The 16,018-nt window shown below is 48.5% G+C and overlaps 1 protein-coding gene across 1 annotated transcript; it reads right to left on the reverse strand.

Moving 5' to 3' along the window:
• Positions 1–5,678: 5,678 nt before the first annotated feature.
• Positions 5,679–15,811, reverse strand: TFAP2C (transcription factor AP-2 gamma). The gene is made up of 7 exons (XM_038159409.1): positions 15,298–15,811; positions 13,608–14,084; positions 13,344–13,395; positions 11,683–11,905; positions 10,854–10,972; positions 9,419–9,560; positions 5,679–7,747 (listed from the first exon to the last, which is right to left on the reverse strand). Exons 1-7 carry the CDS (start codon positions 15,343–15,345, stop codon positions 7,462–7,464), a joined length of 1,347 nt encoding a protein of 448 aa, XP_038015337.1. The 5' UTR covers positions 15,346–15,811; the 3' UTR covers positions 5,679–7,461.
• Positions 15,812–16,018: the final 207 nt, after the last annotated feature.

The following is a 16,018-nucleotide window of genomic DNA, read 5'->3' on the forward strand; positions in this document are numbered from 1 at the left end:
GAGCGGCCTGGGCCGCCCGGGCCGGCACCGCCGGGACCCCGGGGACGGCCGGGATCCGGGGACGGCACCGCCGGGACCCCGGGGACGGCCGGGATCCGGGGACGGCACCGCCGGGACCCCGGGGACGGCCGGGATCCGGGGACGGCACCGCCGGGACCCCGGGGACGGCCGGGATCCGGGGACGGCACCGCCGGGACCCCGGGGACGGCCGGGATCCGGGGACGGCACCGCCGGGACCCCGGGGACGGCCGGGATCCGGGGACGGCACCGCCGGGACCCCGGGGACGGCCGGGAGCAGCCTGGGACCCCCGGGGACAGCCGGGATCCAGGGACGGCACCGCCGGGACCCCCGGGCACGGCCGGGATCCAGGGACGGCCCCGCCGGGACCCCCGGGCACGGCCCCGCCGGGACCCCCGGGCACGGCCCCGCCGGGCCGCCGCGCTCCGAGCACACCCCGCATCCCGCAGACCAAGGTGGAAGCCTCGAGGTTTTCAAGAAAAAGAGAACATTTCCCTCATCCTGACCGACAACCGCTTTTACTCTTTTTTTTTTTTTTTTTTTTGTCATCGTGACTTATCGGAGGAAGGTGAATACAAAAGAAAAGCCGTAATCGATTTAACACCTTTCTTTCACCTTTTGAGTTCTCACCCAAATACTCATTCTCATCCTTACGTCTCTGATGCCAATCACTGCCCACCTGGCCAGCAAATACGAAAAAAAAAAAAAGGATTCATTCTAGCTACGCTCGTGTTGTTTTTTAACACCACAATCATATTAGTCGTGAAGAAATTCACCAGAAACAATTTTTACTTCAAACGCCAACAAGAATCACTCTGAATCCTCCCCCCAGCCCGGCATTTTTTGTGGAGCGCATTTCTGGAGACATCTGTGGAGCGCATTTCTGCTCTCTGCGGGAAAATTACCAGGAGCGCCTCCCAACAGCCCCAGCAGCATCTTATCAGCCTTTATCTCCCTCCAGACAAAGCCACTAAGTACAGGCGTTTGCTCGCCACCAACACAAAGGCTCCCGTTATTGGGGCTCAGAAGCGGTACTTGAGGCTCTGAAGGGGACAGCCCGGCACTCACACAGAAACATGCATAGGTTTTCCTCCCTTAACCTCCTCTCAACGACCGCATACACATGCAGATGTGCCCTGGCTCCGCTCTGCCAGCAGAGCTTACCTTTGCTGGAGGATGGTGCTGACGAATCCTCAGGAAGGGACAGCACCCACAAAGCTTTCAGGTTTATACCTGCTGCTCTGCTCGGCCCCACATCCAGCTGGTCCCGCTCGAGGGACCTCACAGAACGATCCCCAAACTCTGCAGCCTGGGCTTCTAGGAACTTGCGTGAGGTCTGGAAAGCAGGATCCTCTGCAGAAAGGCCAAACTTTAGCTCCAAGTGATGCCTCTGTCCACATTACACCTTTGTCTGAGTCACATCGGCTGCTTACAGACCAGTTAAAAGCGATACATTTTTAACTTAATAAGTAATAAGACCTTCAGGTGTGAACGGGGTTTTGCCTCCTGCACTGATGTTTTCAGCGCTGTCCCCACAGGTGTTTTTTGTTAAGGTTGTAAAGAACCAGAGCCTCATCCCATGTGCTTCTGGTTCAGAAACTGACACTTTTTTTGTTGTTTGTTTAAATGCCAAGGGTTACTCAGCTTTGGGTCTCCAATATCAGAATCTCTGCTGACAAGTTTGGTGCTCACTGCCTTTTAGGAGCACAGGGATCCATGTCCAAGCACTGGACAGTGATTTCTGGCAGTTTAGGACCTGCCCTAGAGGTCACTGACACTTGGACCATTTGGCTTCCCCTGCACCTCTGAAAACACACATTTTTCCTGGCATCTCCTGCTCTGAACATCCTCCAGCTTCTCTCATGTTTTGTCTGGATTTCACCACACCTTAACCCTAAATATAGAACACCATTTTTGGGTAATTAGAGAATCTTAATTAATTAGAGTTATGGATTTAAAGATTCAAAGCTTGACAAATGAGCTCAGGCAAATTTTGCTGCAAGAGCTGGAGAAAATTACTGGTCCCAGGTAGCTGCCCTGGTGCTGTGCTGGAGGTTAATTACTGTTTCTCCAAAATACTGTGCCTCCATGCCAGCTGCTGCAGCCCACAGTCAGCACCCAGCTCAGCTGCCAGCTCCGTGCTCTCAGCTCTCCAGCAGACCCCTCACCTGCAGCTCTTCATGGAGTTTGGGGTTTTTTCCTTTCTCTGTGCAGATGATGTGATGCAAAGAGGGAAGGACAGGATGAAGACCTGGCAGAAGTCGTTTCTGCTTCCAGACAGGATCCCTCCTGCCAGAGAGCTGAAATCAAATATTTTCCCTTCTTTCTCTTTAGCCATGGAGCTGGCAGAATTTTCAACCACTTTCTGTCACTAAAGAACTGTTTCAATCCATTACAAATAAATGTTTTATTGCAGCAGTCAGCTGGAGAACATTATCTGTCCAACCCTTGGTTTAAACTGCCACTTCCCCCTTGGTTTTATGCTGATTGACCTGGAAATATAAACTCTATGCTCACCTAAAAGATCTCTCCTGCTGTTTGGTTCATTGTCAATCTCTGCACTTTCTGCTGCACTCACAAGTTTTTGAGTTTTGTGGCACAGAGCAAGTGTCTGTATTATTCCATGCTTTTAATTTGAAATTATGGGTAAAAAATATTCTGTATGAATATTCAGGGAGTGTGTCATGGCACAGCAGTAGCCTGTGAGAAGGGCCTTCACAAGAACCAGTTAAAAAGGGCTGTTTAGCTAAAAGAGAGGAAAAAGGGAATATTTGTGGGCAGCCCTTACACAACAATGGTACATGGAAACCAGCTGGAACATCCCTGTGAGACACGGGAGCATCCAATGACTGCAAAGTGGCATCTGAAACTGGCAATAAACTTATTTCTATAACCCTGTGAAAGTGAAAATGGAGGAGGGAGAAGGCAGCAAATGATACAGAACAGAATCTAAAAATCTCCTGAAAGATGCTTTCCTGAGGAATCTTGGCAGAGAGGGTCACCCATGGATCGTGGGGCATGAGGCACAGAGAAAAGTCCTGACAGCCACAACTGCTTGGATAACACCCAGATTTCACAAAAACATGTCTGGCTTTGGGAACAAATTCCCAAATTCATTTCCTGTGGCCCAGCTCCTTGGGTCACCATCCCAAATGGACCCTGTAGGCTTTGACAAAACTGGCTCCAGGTTCCCCACACAAAACCTGCGTTATCATAAACACATAATTCAGAGATTTCCTTTAGTGACAGGGAAGCATCTTTGTTCCTAACCTTGTGTTCCCTTAGTGAAGTAACAAAGTGTGAACAGCACCCCATTTTTTCAAAATAAAATAAAATAAAATAAAAGCAATGCAGCTGTTATTGCAGAACCAGTTGCCAAAGGCAGCCCAAACCCCTGTCAGGAGGGAGGCTCCAAACCATAATTAGGCCAAAATATCTACAAGGACGTACATAAACACTCCGTGCAGGAAAAAAACAGAGAAAAAAGGGCTGCAACAAAGCACAGCCAGCTACCACAGCAAGGCAGACCCATTGCAAGCTGCATTTCTGGGTTTACTCATATTGCAAAATTGTGAAGGAACAGGCAGCAGGGCTGCAGCCAAGAGTCAAGGAGAAACAATAAATAACAGTGAAATAAATGGAGAGCAAATTAAAACTGAGTCAAGAATAAAGTGAACTCAAATCAGTTACTAAATTAAGACAAAAGTTCTATTTTTATTTAATATTTTACTAGTTTTGCATCATTATTTCTCTCTGAAGCTGCAAACAACCAGGAAAAAAATTCTTTTTAAACTGAAAGCAGCAATGCCATGAAGTCACACAGTCTGATGAGGTGGACTCTTGACTAATCCTCAGGTTTGCAATTAATGCAGTGTGGCAATCAGGCTCTCTCAGGTGATGGGGTGGCCAAGGCCATGCCCTGGTTGCCACAGGGGGAAGGAAGCAGCTCCGTGGATCCACCTGGGATCCAACATCCTGATGCCCAGCTGCTGCTGCCAACCAGGCAAGAGATTATTAAAATATTTTCTTTTTCCACAAGGCAATTTTTTACCGAGTAACATAAATTCTACTATTTTATGGTTATGTGTCAAATTTTTGTAGGAGGGCAGGGCTTTAATAATTTTTACTTTTAAACCCCTGATAAAGCTTTTCCTTCACATAATGACCAAACCTCTTCTCTTGATGGGAGATGGGCAGGGGAAAAGATTGGACAGCGTGATTTCAGTGGTCCATTTTCAAAGGAAATGGAAGATGGAACTTCTGAAGAGCCTTCCATTAGAACTTCTTTATCTTTTAGCCAGCTCAGGAATAATCAGTGTAAAAACAGTAAAAACATGGAATTTTGAGGATCAGGAAGAAGCACGTGCCTTCTTGAGTGCACATATTCCTTAAGATTCATAACTTTGGGTGAGACAAGTTAAACTGTCCTTTTCAGGGCATGGAACAGAAGACAGTGTGGTTGTTTCATGGTGCTGGCACAACTTAGAAGGTGGTTGAGCTTCAAAAGAATATCCCAGTTGAAATATAGAGTAAAGAAAAGCTCTAAGGTAATGGAAACTCCACATTTGCAACGTCCCACACACATGAATAGAACCCGAGTCAGTACATTAGACAATTGACTGGCTTTGCTTGAATGCACGCAGGAATAAATGGAAACATCCTTATTTCCTATCCCAAGGGGCAATTATTTCACTGCCTGGTTTTGTGCATTAATAAAAAAAAAAAAATAATAAAAAAGAAAGCAAGATTCCATTGTCTGGTAGCTCAAATATCTTCCTATATGTGCTGGGTAAGCAGCCCAGCAGCAGAAAGAGGAGAAAAGGCACAGAACTGCAGCATTGCATTCTCTAAACAAGCTCTCACCGTACCCAGCAGACTTCTGTGCATAAATATATAAAATCCATAAAAATACCCTTCTGAAGGGCAGCTTGTTTGTGTTTTTCAGAAGTTCTGTTAGTCATCATGTGTCCTGGCTGTGCCTGTGCCTACAGATGGTCCAAAATGCTCATTTCTGAAATGCTACAATGAGTCTAACAAATGCAAAGGCTGGAATTTCACACCTCTTTAGGAGAGAAGGGGACTGGATTGCAACTCAAACCCAGCTTTTCCTCCCCGTTCACCACTGACAGGCATTCATGGCTTTGTGCTTCCCTTTCCTTTCTTCTCCCTGCACACCTCCAGTGGTTTTCCTTAATCCTTTAAAGGGAAAATGAGAACATAAAAAGGATTTATAAGCAAGGTGTTCAGAAATGGTACATTTTGCCTCTTTTACACATCTCTGGAAGAAACAGTGCCATGATGTGACCTGAATTCTGTGAACTTGACAGCCCAGTGCCACCTTCCTCAAGGGCTGATCAGCTCTTGCAGGGCCAAGGACACACACTAGAGCCCAGATTTAGGTTCCTTTTTCAGAAAGCACTGGAAAAACAAGCTCAAGTTCTCTTCAGGAAGGTTTGTTCAGCTATTTTGCACCTGAGCCACTGAAAATTCCAGCTCCTGCCTCACTCCTATGGCACAAGGCACTTTGAGGACTTCCTGCAAAATGTAAACTTCCTCAAATCAGTAAAATTCGGCCAAAACCAGATGAGAGACCTTTTAAATTCCACAGCCCAGGTTTTTGTGAGTATTTGGAGACAGATTATTGCAATACAGGCGGATTGAGCAGGAGACAAAGCTGGTGGGATTGGTTTTTATTGAGAGGCAGCCTCGCAGAGTTTGAGTTTGAGCTGCCCAGTTAAGCAGGCAGAAGGCAAGATCATGACAACTTAGGAAGCGGAAAAAAGGGGAAAAAAAAAAAAGAAAAGATTCTTGGAGATACATAAAATGTTTAATTGAAACCATTAGTTTTACTGGCAAACAGCTTCATCTTTCTGTTCTGTTAATCCGAACAAAGTGCTGCAATTATGACTCAATACATAATGTCCTCTAGTGCTACTCGCCCCACATTCCCCCAGCAGAGAAAGAAAACAGAGCTGCTCTCAGTTAACAAAACATTCCATGCTTCTAGCCAGAATACTTTTATTATATGGTTATCATATACATCAGAATTATAGTGGGAACATTTACAAATATGTGAAGATAGCTCGGAACCTCCGTTATTCACATACACACTAACTCACACACTCGGATTTTTTCTTTTTTTTGCATGTCTACTCAGTTACCAGGTGAATGATGCACAAAATTATTGCTTTGTGAACAAACACCTCAGATTAAATCTAATCTTCAGTGGCAAGAATCGAGATTTAAAAAAAAAAAAAAAAAAAAGTCTTAAATACCCTGTATAACATACCTGTGCATAAACCTAAAGATATGTTTAGCTTACCCATTACCTTTGAAATACTTACCAAAATTAAAATTTGAAACCCATTTATAAAAAAAAGTATTAAAAAGTTCACCATTATTTACAAATCCGATTAAATTACACATAAATAAATATTTACATTCAACACACTGCTTCCCTTAATACACATAAAGCCTCCCTGGAAGTATTTTTTGGCCTTGGTAGGCAAAAAAAAAAAAAAAAAAGTAAAAAAAAAGTTATGTGCCTATTCTTTCAAGTTTCCCCCCCAAATTTAAAAACAAGACAATATAAATATGTGAATAAAGCTGCAATATCCTTAGACACAGAAAGTGAATTTTCTAAAAGTATTTTCATTTTGAACTAGTCCTCGTTAAAAAAATACCAAGATAATATAAACTGCAGCCAACATTGCTGCAGTTTTTAAAAGCCTGAATATTTCTGTAAAAAATCAGCATGTCAAATGCCATCTGAAGTCTAGCAGGATTTTAGTATTCTATGTTAATCTGAAAATAAAGGAAAAAAAAAAAAACAAAGTAAAAGAGAACAAAAAAAAAAGAAACTAAACAGATTTTAAAAATACAACCCCACAGAATAATCTTACTATTTTCTGGTGTTTATAAAAAAAATTTAATGTACATAAATCTCTATACCATTGCTTAATACTGTTTTATTGTTACTGTTGCGTTTCGAGAGAACGAACCCCTGAAATTGTATCAGAGAGCAAAACAGGCTTCCATCTAAAATCTGTCTCTTAAAAAACTACACATGAAGCTGGTCACCCACGAGATACTGAGATGTGGAAAAGGAATCGAAATAAATCTCTCGGGATAATTCCATCAACCCTCCCTTTATAGCACCACTGTAACAGCAAAGGATTCAATAGGCTTGTCCCAAGTACTTATCTTCAGGTAATTGCTTCCACACAACAGGGATACTGCAGCTTTTAGCAAGACTTGTCTCACGGATCCAGCAGGAGTGAAGATCCTGAATGATTTTTTTTTTTCCTCCCCTTTTTCCCCTCGTTTCTTTAAAAAAAGAATAAAAGAAAAAAAAAAACAAAAAAACCACCCAAATCTCTATGTTCCCCCTGGCAAGAAGATCAGAGTCTGTGTAGGAGGAAGGGCAAAGTCTGGTTTTCCTTTCACTTCCTGTGCTTGTCCATTTTGTCAATGGTTTTGTTGGTCTCTGCGGGGCTCTGGTCGCCAGCGTTCATGTAGGATTTGTCTGCTATTTTTAACGCTTCATTTAGGTAGTTCTGCACGGATGTCATGGCAGCACAGATGGCAGCGCTCCCAAAGCCATGTGTGATCAGGCTAAAATGAGTCAAACAGCCCTGGATGCCAGGGTCCAAGATGGGGCTGGGCCTTGTGTTTCCAAGGGGAGTTCTGTCCTGAGTGAGGAGGTCTGTGAATTCCTTACAGATCTGCCTGCAACACACAAAGGGCTCACGCTTTACACCACGCAAATAAACTGAAATAACAAAGAGATCTGCATCGAAGGTTTGGCATTGGTGGCGGGAACTAGGAGAAATTCAGTGTCCAAATTTAAAGCAAAAAATAATTAGCATCACGTTCAAACTGGATTAGATGTTTAGCTTTCTGTTTATTAGCACCACTTCCTGATGAACCTTCTGTCGCATCCCCATCACAAAAACACTCTGCAAAATAAACTCTGCACCTCTGGTGCCTGCCTGGCTGCGCATCATTTGCTCCAGATTTGGGGTGGGAATTCAGCGCTGGTTTCTCTGAGAACTTTCCCAGCTGCAGCTGAGTGGTGCAGCAAGGCTGGAGCAGCTGAAGAGGAGATTGAATTCGGTTGTGTATATTCCATGTATACGTAGGGAGGCCGAGGCCCTGATCCTGCAAACACTAACACATATGCCTGGCAAAACATGAGTGCTTAATAATGCTCCAGCATATGTTGTTTGCTGCTTGTAAATCTGTCCCCTTGAAGGGATTTCACAGGAGCTGAGCAATCTTAACAGAATCATCACTTTATCAGAATTTCTCAATCACAAACATCTTCCAGGGGATTTTTATTAGTGCCAGTAACAATGCCAATAAGGAAAATACTCAGGAAAAATGAGCACAATGTTCAAAGTATAGGCAAGGGAGATTAGATTTCTAGATTTCTAAATTTTTAAGAGAGCTGTTCTTGTAAAAGAAGCTCTCTTTTAAAAGAAGGCTGGATGGATTGAACACCAGGAGTGTGTTTTGCACTCCTGATGTAAGCACAAAGCCAGGGCAACTTTCTCAGCAGTTTAGGCAGGTTTTTCTCAGCCCCTCTGCAGAGTGAGGGTGCTGCTAAAAGAGGGAATTCCATCGACCCCAAACCAGAAAGCATCTCGGAGCAGAACAAACCATGAACTGAAGCTCTGCTAAACCTGAGCCTGGGAGAGGAACCCGGCAGGGGAAAGGGGAAAGTTGAGCACTCCAAACACCAGTTTGAGATAAGCTTAACTCAGCCCAGGGACCAGCTCAGGACAGGGTTTATTCACAGCCACGAGGGTCTGCAGAACAGCCAGAACAAAGCTCCCCTCCTTCCCCCAGGTCTGTAACAGGGATTTGTTGAAGCTCAGGGACTTTCCACACCTACCAAAGGATGCTTCCAGTGAACTATAAACATCTCCAGCCATAACAGGGAAAAAGGGACTCTCCAGCAGCTCCTGGCTCCCTCAGTCCCACGGGAAGCCAAAGGCAGCTGGGAGCACACAGGGGCTGAGCTTTCCCTGCTCCACTCCTGGCACTGGTCACATCCCAGGCCACTCCTGCTCCTCATCCTCGGCCCTGTCACACCAAGGGACACCTTCTCCTTAGGGCTGTCCTGGTGTAGGACTTTTCCTGAAGTGTTGAACAGAACTGGTCCAAACTGCTTTAGTTACCTACAGGATTGTGACCCTTGTTATTGGTTCAGACTGAAATAAAACTGCTGCCATAGCTGAATTCAAACCAAAACCAAATAAAAAGAATTGCTTCATCTTCCTAATTAAAATTACACACAAAAATCCAGCAAACTATCCCCCAGTCGCAGACAGTCAGAGTCAGACAAAAACACATTCAAAAAGGGGAGAAGAAAGAAAATGCAAGCTGAAAACTTACTTTGCAGCAAGCAGCATGTTCTTCCTGTTTGCCATCTCGTTGCGGCCCATGTGTGGCCTGGTTAAATATTCAGCCACTGCTTTGGAAGGAAACTCTGTCTCACACACATAGCCAAAGTCACGAGCAAGATGCACAGCTTCACCTGGGCGGGTGAGAAGGAGGGCTTGTTAAATTGTAAAATGTCATTTATTGTAAGGAAAAAATGCTGTGGATTTTTGCAGTGTATTTCTGTTTTGGAAAGCAACACCATTCTGGCACTTACTACGATATTTTAATTGGTGGATCAGTGCTTCTTGGTAAGTTTGTATCAAGAAAAAAGATATTTACAGGGTGCCTGCTACAAAAAAAAGAATTCTCTTGCTTTTATACTAGAAAGAAAAATTCCTGTCTCTATCCAGAATAACTGCACAGCAAAGAACACTATTCAGTCAAGATCAAATTGTCCACTGGTATTTAAAAATATCTGCCAACTAAATCCCACACTATAATAAAAGTTTTCAGTTTAGCATGCTTTTGAAATATTTTTTCATAGGAAATTTCAGACATAAAACCCAAACTGCAAGGTGTATAACCAGGTCACTTTGTTTACATTGAAACAATTTGATCAGGATTACAATAAAAGACTGGTGTGATCAGTGCAGTGTGCTGTGTGCATGTGCACATACATCAGCTCTCCAAAACTTCCAAGCAAATCTTTGAAACGCAAGTTGCTGCATTATGAACAGCAGGGAGGTATTGTTAGATCATTTTTCACTCTTCCCATTTCAGTTGCTGCTCGTATTCCTATTAAATTGTGCCACTACCAGGAGCTGCTTGAAACAGGAACAGCAAATGTAAACCACACACGTACATACACACACACACCCTTCAGGTCAGCCCCACTGACAGAGGGTCCACAGAGCATGGCCCAGATTAAAGGGGCTCCAGTTTCCTAGCAGGAAGTCAAAAGCTATAAATCTCACTTTATAAGCTTGTTTATTAGCAAAGCTTCTGAGGACACCGCTGAGGTAGGGCAGGGCTGCAGTCAGCTGTCCCAGAGTCCCCAAGCTTCCCAACAAGAAACCAAACCCACTAACGCCAGGAGTTTCACCCCTTTTGCCTTGCCTGCCTGGCCCTTGTGAAACCCAAAACATCCCTCAGGAGGCAGAGGGGACGAAGGTGCCTTTGGCACATCCTGGCAGGCAGGAATGCTGCATCCCTGCCAGAAAGAGGAGCAGGGGTTGGGTGAGCAGGGCTCACAAGGGAGAGGAGAGCCCCTCAAAGGCAGCACAGCCCTTCCTTGGGTGCTGTAACATCCCCACCACGCTCATTCCAAAACAAACAAAAAAACCCGGATTACTTTCAGGGACTTTCTAACCTTTCCATGCTTTGCCTAGAGGATAAAAGCTGTGCACAAGGGGAGAAGGTTTATTTTTAAGACACAGTCGGGACTGACCTTCCACCAAAGATGTCAATAGTGTCACATTTGCAGCTTTCCTTCTGCCAGCAGGAAGATTCAAGCCAATTTTATCCAGTTTTTCCCTTAATGATCTGCCACCATTTTTAGATTTGGCTCTGTAATTAAAGAGGAAAAAAATGGCCTTATTTATCTTCAGGGAACACTTCTTTTTAAAATGAGAAATTCCAGTTACTGACATTCAATAGGGTTCTACTGGGGTGGGGAGAAGATAAAAACCAGGCTCTTTTCAAGTGACCTACTTTTTAAATGCTCTACTCCAATCCAGCCAGGATCACACACAGCAGGTCAAAATCAAAATATTTCAAACTGCACCACTGAAACCAACAGTTGTAGAATGATCACAAGCCACATAAAGTGTATGCAGAAAAAGATGTGGAAAATAGACTTGTAATGATTAATCAGGACCATGAGATTTAATAAAAAAATCATTCCACAGGGTTTTGGGAATCAGAGACAGCTCCACGTGCTGGTTTTGAGACAAAAACCTCAGCTCTAAACAGAGAACGAGAACTGCTGTCAGAGCTGTTAATAGCACTTCTCCAGAGGCAGCAGAAGTGCAAAGAAGTTTTATTTCCAAAGCCTATTAGGATTCAGCGTCGTTGGGCTGCTCAAAAATCAGGAGCTGGCTGAAAGGCTCTGTGGCTGTGCTGGTGTGGCTGCTCACACACAGAAAACAGGGAAACACCAGCACGGGGGGAGGCTGGCAGGGCAGGAGGGCTCCATCCTACCCTCCACACACTGAAAACAAGGGAAATACAAATACAACCACGGGGGGAGGCTGGCAGGGCAGGAGGTTCCATCCTACCTTCGCAGCACTCCTCCCAGCAGGGAGGCATTGAGACACTCCGGGGGCGAGAGCCGCCTCTGCACCTCTGCCACTGTCACTTTGTACTTGGACGTGGAGCTGAGCAGGGACAGCCTCCCCGGCACGGAGCAGAACACCTCGTTGGGGTTGATCACCACCCCAATTAACCCATCCTTCTGGCAGGGCAGGCTCAGAGCGCTGTTTTTCGTTAGGGAGATGGGACCTGCGGGCAGAGGAGGGAAAGCATGGATTTTAAAAAACGGGAAAATAAATGGGAAGTGGCAAGTGAGTTTTCTTTCTATAAAAACAGAGAGGATTTTGTTTGGTGGTAAATCGCTGGCCCCCATCCCAGCATTCATCTGCAGCACAGGGACCCAAAGGGCCCCAAAACTATTCCTGACCGGATTTTGCCACTGGATTGCAAGGAGCTGCCGAACACAACCAAGAATGCTTCTCAAGGCACACAAACCCCACACCTCCGGAGCAGCAGGCTGCAAGGTAGCAAAGCCGTGCTCAAAAAAAAAACTCCATACTACAACAGACCCCAAATGAGCATCTTCCAGCTACTGCCAAAACTCTTCCCAAGCCAGGGCAGGGAGAAACCTCCCGGCTCCTGCTGGGCTTCTTCTTCCACCTCGCACACGCAGATTTAAGAAACCGCCTTTGGAATTCAATCCCAAGAAATTCCTAGCAGCCAGCAGCACAACAGAGAGGGACGCAGCCCAGAGGAGAACCGAAAGTAAGGAGCTGCTCCTCGTTAAGAGCTTCAGCCTTTGGGTGAGGAGGGACAACAAAGGCTTTGGAAGGAGCAAACCACAGATCCGGCTTTTCCATCCCCTCGCGAATCCGCCCGGTTCACCCAGGGCTGCTGCTTAAAGGGTTAAAGAGCCGAGGTCGGCCCCACTCCCGGAGGGGGAAGATTTGTCAGTGGTGCATCTGACAGCAAAATTATTCTCCCATGAGCTAAAGGCAGCAATCAGCGCTCTGACACACACTTCTGCTTTTCCTCAGTTAGGTATTTGTTTGAAGTCTTCAGAGGAAACTTCTGATTTTTTTTTTTTTTAAAGCACAAATTTGTTTAAAAACAAAAGCAAGGAAAAAAACCTAAATTACTGTAAATTGAGTCAATACGTCTTCCTCCTTCCTCAAAACCTCAACTACAAACCAATTTCGATTAAGATAAAGCCAAACAGTCTTCCGCCAGCGAACTCAGTCTTTTCTCAAAACTTGTTAAGAGGTTAAAAAAAAAAATGGGGGGAAAAAAAGTATCTTGGAGTGCTATCAGCAACAACAACAACAACAAAATAACCAACCAAACAAAAGAAAAGCCCCGTGTCACTTTACACACACGTACTTCAGGAAAGATTAAAATCGGTTCAAGGTCCTGGTTCTGATTACAGCCATAGCACAAGAGCACACGAGCAGGGACAGTCGTGTCCCCGGAGGAGTCTCACATCCCAGGGCAGTTTGTCCCCGCCGCCACCTTCCCTCGGACAGCATTGGCAAAATCCAGCGACAAAGAGTGGAATAAAAACTCCTCCGCCCTCCCGATCCCAAAGGATCGGTCTTTATAAAAATAACAGGGCGTCACTTCACCGGTGCGTCATGAAACTTTTAACTATTGACAAGGGAAAGTAAAACTGCCGTGCCACCTTACTGACCTTTTCTAATGACTGTCTGGTCATGCATTAGTAAGTGTTGATCTTCCACATTCTGGAAAGAGAAAGGGGGAGAAAGTTTCGCACCTGGAGGAGCCGAGAGGGGAAAAGCCGGCGGCTTTAGGGAAACCCACCCCCTCCCCGCTCAGCCGCACCCAGAGGGGCGAAGGGGACAAAACGCGTATTTCTCTGCACGGCCGGGGATGGATGTGCCGAAGGACACGGGGCCTGTCCCACCTCGCCGAGGGGTGTCCGGGCGTTTCTTACCTGCACCTCCTCCATCTGGTGGGCCATGTCGTGCAGGCCCAGGTTATCGGCCAGCGCCGAGGCGTCCAGCCCGTGCCCGTGGGGCAGCAGCAGCTCGGAGCGCCGGAAAGTCTCCCGGCGGCTGCCGGCAGAGCCGCTCTCCAGCGCCGAGAGGTGCGGCACCAGCCCGGGGCGGCCGTGCGGGGCCAGCCCCGCCGGCTCCTGGCTCTGCCGGTTCGGCCAAGCGCTCTGCTGCTGGCTGGGCGGCGGCGGCGGCGGCTGGTGCAGCGGGTTGATGGAGAAGGGGTCCCCGAGGTGCGAGTAGGGGTCGCTGGACTGCGAGTAAGGCAGCGGCTGGTACGGGGGCGGAAAGTAGGGGGGCTGGAAGTCGGAGGCGCCCGAGTGCGAGAGCGGCGGGGCCGGGCTGTACAGGTGCTGGCTGACGGCGGAGAGGTGCGGCAGCCGCGGGTTCCCGTTGCTGCTGCCATCGTGCCGGTCCTGGAAAGCACACAGGGGTGGGGGACAACGGGGTGGCGGTCAGCGGGGTCGGGGGACACGGCGGCCGCGGGTGGTGGCGCTTGGGATGGAGAGAGGAGAGCGACAGGCGCCCCGCTCCCGCCCGGGAGTTGGGCGTTTTTAAGGCATTTCGCGGAAGAAATCAGCCCCGCTCCCCGGGAAGGTTACAAACCAGTTCTCGCCGCTCTCCTCATCGCAACTACACCAGACCAACCCTTCTCCCGCTTGTGCAACTCAGCAGAGGAATCGTTAAAATCAGAAAAATTCAAATCAGAGACGCAGCCGCGTTTCCGCCGCGCTGCCTCGGCTGGGCCGGGGGGGCTGCGGAGCCGCCGCCCTTGGGGCCATGGGGACCCCCGGCACTGCCATCCTTCCCAGCCCCGGGCCGGGGCTCCCGGCTCTGCCCGACGGGGAGGGAGCGCGGTGCTGCCTCCAGCCGTGCCATCGCTGCTTCTGCCCCGATTTCCAATCTCAGCGCTCAAAGCCGAAATGTCTACATTGAGCTGATCCAGGGATTTAGCAGCTTCTGGCTTCACGGTCATTAAAATAACAGGGCTACTTAATAAGAGGTGAATGGGGTCCCAATGGAGCGTGAAGCGGGGACTGCAGCTAATCTGTAGGAGCCGAGCAGGCGGACCGGCGCAGCCGGGGGGGCACGGGGGACACAGACGAGTTCGGAGAGATCAAAACCCGGGAGCACCTCGCGGCGGGTGGGAGCTGCTCCCGGGGAGGAAAAACGTGGGAAGGAAGGGTTCGCCTTGCCCGGCTCAGCAGCTGCGACCTGCCGGCCCCTCCGCATCCCGCCCGCTGCGGTGCGGGGCGCTCCGACAGCTCCGGGGTCCCTCCGCTCCCGCACGGCGCTGCTCCACGCGGGATGCCAGCTCGGTTCTCCCAGCTGGGGCCCATATAATTCGAGAGTTCAAAAGACTCGGTAAAGAAAAATACAAAAATTAAAAAATACGAAAATTAAAAAAAAGTTTAAATCCGCACTTTAAAGAAAATAAGGAAAATTAAAAAAAAAAAAAACTGAAAGCGGGCTCGTGGGGCAGGGACAGGGAGCGCTGCCGCTCCCGCGGGAGGCGGCTGGGCCGGCAGCGAGCGGGGCGCGCAGCGCGGCCCGGGGGCGGCGGAGCCCCGCGCTGCCCCACGCAGCACCCCCGTTCCCCAGCGGCGACCCCTCCCCGCAGCCTCTCACCTCGCAGTCCTCTTCGTACTTGACATTATCTGCTAGTTTCCACAACATGGCGTCCAGCGTCCGGACCAGGTGCGCGGTGCCGCGAACAGAACAGCTCGGCCCCCGCCACGGGCGGTAAATCCACGCCGGCGCTGGGCAAGAGCAGCGGCCCCCCGGACGGAGCTCAGTTGGCAGGCATGAAGGCAGCTGACGGACTAACCCTCCGCGCTCGTGGTCACTCGGGGTTTTTTTCCCTGCCCAGACGCCCTTAATGGCAATAGGATTATCCTAACTCCTCCCCAGGGATGGCTCGGGCGCCGCGGCCGCCAGCCACTCAGGAGGGAGCGCGCAGCCCCAAGCCACTCCTTCCGCGGCCGCGGAGGGCGGGCGGCGCGGAGCCGGACCCCCCCTCCGCCGCCCCCTCGGGGTGCGGGGCCGTGGGCGCTGCCCCGCGGGGAAGGGGACACGCGTGGGCAGCCCGGGACTGGCCGCGGCTCCCCCCGTGCTGCGCGGTTTCGGGGCGCTGTGGGAGCGGTGCGGGCTGTTCCGCGCTCCTCCACGCGTGGAAGGGCTCTGCTGAACCCCGCGGGGCGCCGCCCCCCACGGCCGGCAGTTCTTGGGCGAAATAAACTCGGAAAAAGTCCTCGTAGCGAAAGCGAGAAAGTCCGAGCGCAGCCGGGGTTTCATTTGCATAATTGTCAAGAGTTTGAATTACTGATTACAACTTGTAAGCTACCAATGT

This window comes from Motacilla alba, chromosome 20, assembly GCF_015832195.1.
Source record: "Motacilla alba alba isolate MOTALB_02 chromosome 20, Motacilla_alba_V1.0_pri, whole genome shotgun sequence".
Lineage (NCBI taxonomy): Eukaryota > Metazoa > Chordata > Aves > Passeriformes > Motacillidae > Motacilla > Motacilla alba.